Source organism: Mus caroli, chromosome 12 (assembly GCF_900094665.2).
Source record: "Mus caroli chromosome 12, CAROLI_EIJ_v1.1, whole genome shotgun sequence".
In the NCBI taxonomy this organism is placed as follows: domain Eukaryota; kingdom Metazoa; phylum Chordata; class Mammalia; order Rodentia; family Muridae; genus Mus; species Mus caroli.
This window is the reverse complement of record NC_034581.1, coordinates 79,693,271-79,697,356: the sequence shown is the minus strand read 5'-3', so window position 1 is coordinate 79,697,356 and position 4,086 is coordinate 79,693,271. Positions and strand designations below refer to the sequence as shown.

The window sequence follows — 4,086 nt, the reverse complement described above, 5'->3', positions numbered from 1 at the left end:
GCCTTACAGTTGGATCTCATGGAGGCATTTCCTCAACTGAAGCTCCTTTCTCTGTGATAACTCCAGCTGTGTCAAGTTGACACAAAAATAGCCAGTACAGCTTATAAGATGGCTCATGATGAAAGGCCATCAAGACAATTTGAGTTCAGTCCTGGGACTCACGTGATAGAAAGAGAATTAACCTTTACAGTACAGTGTGTATACACATGCCCACATCCACACACATAATAAATCAATGTAATAACTTAAAAATACTGTGGAGCTGGAAAAACAATTCAGCAGTTAAGAGTGCCTGTCGCTTTTACAGAGAACTGGGGTTTGGTTCCTAGCACTCAAATGACTGCTGACAACCATCTGTAACTCCAGTTGCAGAGGATCTGACACCACCTTCTGGCCTCCAAGGGCAATGCATGTGCATGGTACCAGACATACATGCAGCCGAAACCACCCATACCCATAAAATTTTTTTTAAAAATCTTTTTAGAATAATTTTTACAATTTTAAATGCTACGTAAAAACAATTTAGTCTCAAATATTTGTTTGAACGTTCCACTTTGTGCAATTCTAGGACCTTCTGTGGGGATGAATGAGGTGTCAGATGGTAAATCTCTGTGGCCTAACAAAGCTCTTTCTTTCCTATGCTACACATCTACCAGTGGTTCAGAGCTCCAGCCCAGGAGGTGGCATTGGTGGCGGTGGTGGTGGCGGCGGCGGCGGCAGTGTGGGTGAAGAGGAAGACAGTCAACAGGAATCTGAAACTCCAGATCCAAGCGGAGGCTTCCGAGGAACAATGGAAGCAGACCGTGGGATGGAAGGCTTAATCAGTCCCACGGAGGCCGTGGGAAACAGCTGTGGGGCTAGCAGCTCCTGTCCTGGTTGGCTTCGGAAGGTAATGCCCTCGGAACAGATGCTTCAGATGAGCCTGTGACAGGAGCTAGTGAGGGCTGCCAAGCTCTCAGTTTCTAGTGCCCTACTAATTGAGACAGGAATCAAGGCTTCACTTTCCCACCTGTGAAGACATCTGTGTTTTGTTTTAAAACAGGGTCTCAGTTTGTAGTCCTGGCAGGCTTAGAACTCAAAGAGTTCCACTTGTCTCTGTTTCCCAAGTGCTGGGACTAAAGGCAGCCTGGAAGGAAGCCTCAGTGCTTTGCCTTCAAGATTCCTGACCAGCAGACAGTGTGTGTAGAATTGTGTTGGGGAAAGGAACCAGATACAACTTGCTGAACTTGAGCTAGCATGGCCGAAGTTTAGTTCCAGGTTAGGCAATATATGTGGTCAGCCACCATTCTGTCCCACTAGAGGGCGCTGCTGTCACAGCAGAGTGAAAGTGAAAGCTACAAAGACCGTGGGAGAAAGGAACTTGCTGCCGCCAAACTGGTGAGACTCCTTCTTGTCTGCCTGCCTAGGAGCTGGAAAATGCAGAGTTCATCCCCATGCCTGACAGCCCCGCTCCCCTAAGTGCAGCGTTTTCACAGTCTGAGAAGGACACACTGCCCTATGAAGAGCTGCAGGGACTCAAGGTCGCATCTGAAGTTCCTCCGGAGCCCCAGCGTGCAGCAGGAGCCTGGGTAACTGATAGTGGCTGTGCGTGCTTGGGCTCTCCTGGCTTCATCGTGTCCTCTCACTTTCGGGGCCAGTGCTGCACTGTCCTGGTAGCTGCCACTCTGCCTTCCAGCACCAGAGGGTCATTTCTTCCTCTCTTCCTCAGGAGTACTAAGCTGAACCCTGAATTTCCAAATGGTCTTTTTGTTGTGTTGGTTTGTTTCTTTATGGAACAGGTTCTGTAGCCCAGCCAAGGATGGAGGATGACCTTTAACCTCTGTTACTCCTGCCTCTATCTCCCAGATGATGATATAGGCATGTGCCACACACCCAGTTATGCAGTGTGGGGTCCAGCCCAGGGTTCTCTACTTGCTAAGCAAACTCTTCACAGATAGCCACGTTCCTAGGCTCCAAACTCAGTTTTAATGGCACCATGAGTGTTAGCTGAGCTGTATGTAAGAAGCAATGCCTGGAGTCTGCTGAAAGAACAGCACGTATACAGCCAGCCTGGGTAGACGTGAAACTGTAAATCAGTTCTAAACCAGAGGGCATCACAGATCTAGAGAAGCCACAGCATTACCACATGACTTTGTGGTTGTTTAATCCTTTGCAGCCTCAGCTCTGATGTCAAGCACAAAGCAGATACAGATTGAGTATCTCTTACCCAAATGAGTGGGACCCAGAAGTCTTTAAATCTCACATTTTGGTGGATTTTGGAATATCTGTATATACATAATGCTGTGTAAATATAGCTTAGAGGCCATTTTGTGGTTGGAGGTTATTTTGTGTCATATTTTAATACACCTATTCTGGACTGCCAGCCATCTATCTCAGGAGCTTAGGTGTGATATTTCCCTCATGGAATCGTGTCAGTGCTCACACAGTGTTGGACTTAGGAGCAGGTAGGCTTTTCAGGTTAGCGGTATTCAGCCTGTGATACAGAATGGATGAGTCCCCAGCTAGCATTTGCTAACCTGCTATTCATCTTATTTTTATTTATTTTACTATTATTTTGCTTTTGAGGCAGGGTTTCTCTGTGTGGCTCTGGCTTCCCTGGAACTCACTCTGTACACAAGGCTGGCCTCAAACTCACAGAGATTCGTCAGCCTCTGCCTCCCAAGTGCTAGGATGACAGTGTGCACCCCACACCTGGCTCTGACCTGCTATTTTTAAAAAGTGTATATGGAAGAAAAATCCCAACTAGAATAACTGAAAGCCTTCCCAGGAGAGTGGCAATAAAGCCCTTAAAACCTGAGAGTAAGCCTTTCCCCTCCTGGGTTGGCCTTCTTAAATTGTCTTGTCAGTGTTCTTCACAAACTCTTCTCAAATCTCTGACACAGTGGGACCAACTACATTGTATGAACCTCACTCAGGACTTCACTTCAGCACTTTAAAGTAGAACATATTAAAGTAAGAGTTGCCGGGCATGCTGGCGCATGCCTTTAATCCCAGCACTTGGGAGGCAGAGGCAGGCAGATCTCTGAGTTCCAGGACAGCCAGGGCTATACAGAGAAACCTTGTCTCAAAAATCAAAAACAAAAAACAAGTAAGTTAAGAGTTTTGTAAAATCCTCCCAAATAGATGAGCACTAAGCACTGGGAGGTCCCTTGTCCTGTTAGTACCAAGTGCCACTGGAATTCAGGTTTTTTGTTTTGTTTTGTTTTTTGTTTGTTTGTTTGATTGGGTTTTTTTGGCTTGTTTGTTTGCTTGCTTGCTTCATTTGCACCTATTTTTACGTATTTTTGTATTATCTTGTTGGTTAACGGAAAGCTGTTTGTACTGGGGAGCCATGGCAGACCCTGTGCATTATCTCCTTCTTGTCCCTAGCCCCCTCGGCTGAATCCTGCAGTGCCGTGTGTTGGGAAAGCCTTGACCTCTCCTGCTTGTGCGTGCAGTGCTCTGCAGGTGGAGGTTGACAGGTTGCAGGGTCTGGTGTTAAAGTGTCTAGAAGAACAGCAGAAGCTCCAGCAAGAAAACCTCCAGATGTTTACCGAACTACAAAAGCTCAACAAGAAATTGGAAGGAGGCCAGCAGGTGAGAACATCCATTAAAAGAGTAATTGAATTCTAAATCTGCTTTGAAAGGTCACAGAAACAAGCTGCAAAGTACTAAGTAGACTTAGTTCTTTGTGACTCCCTGTCTCTCAATGATGGGACTTTGTACTTGATTCCAGGAGCCTTGGACCTATCTAGTTCATTTTAACACCTAACTTCTATTGGTTTTTTGTTACTAATTGTTTGGCTTTTCTATTTTTATTGTGAAACTGTTTAAACATTATAACAAACACCCATATGCCTACCATATAGGCTCAGTAATAACAAATTACTTTTTTTGGTAGGTATATATACATTCTTTTATTCTCTTTTTTGGTTGGATGGTTTGTTTTGTTTTGAGACAGGGTTTTCTGTGTTTCCTGGCCTTCCTGGAACTCTCTGAGTAGACCAGGCTGGGCTTGAACTTGGGAGATCCTCCTGCCTCTGCTTCCTGAGTGCTGGAATTAAAGGCGTGCACCACTACTGCCTGAGTACATTCTTTTTTTTTTTT

The 4,086-nt window shown here is 45.4% G+C and overlaps 1 protein-coding gene across 1 annotated transcript in view; it reads left to right on the top strand.

The window, feature by feature from the left end:
* The window catches only part of Nek9 (NIMA related kinase 9), a 41,150-nt gene that overhangs the window by 33,226 nt on the left and 3,838 nt on the right, over positions 1 to 4,086 (top strand). The window contains exons 19-21 of the mRNA XM_021178833.1: positions 657 to 889; positions 1,407 to 1,568; positions 3,370 to 3,576. Coding sequence (XP_021034492.1) covers positions 657 to 889; positions 1,407 to 1,568; positions 3,370 to 3,576 — 602 coding nt within the window. The remainder of the gene's footprint in view (positions 1 to 656; positions 890 to 1,406; positions 1,569 to 3,369; positions 3,577 to 4,086) is intronic.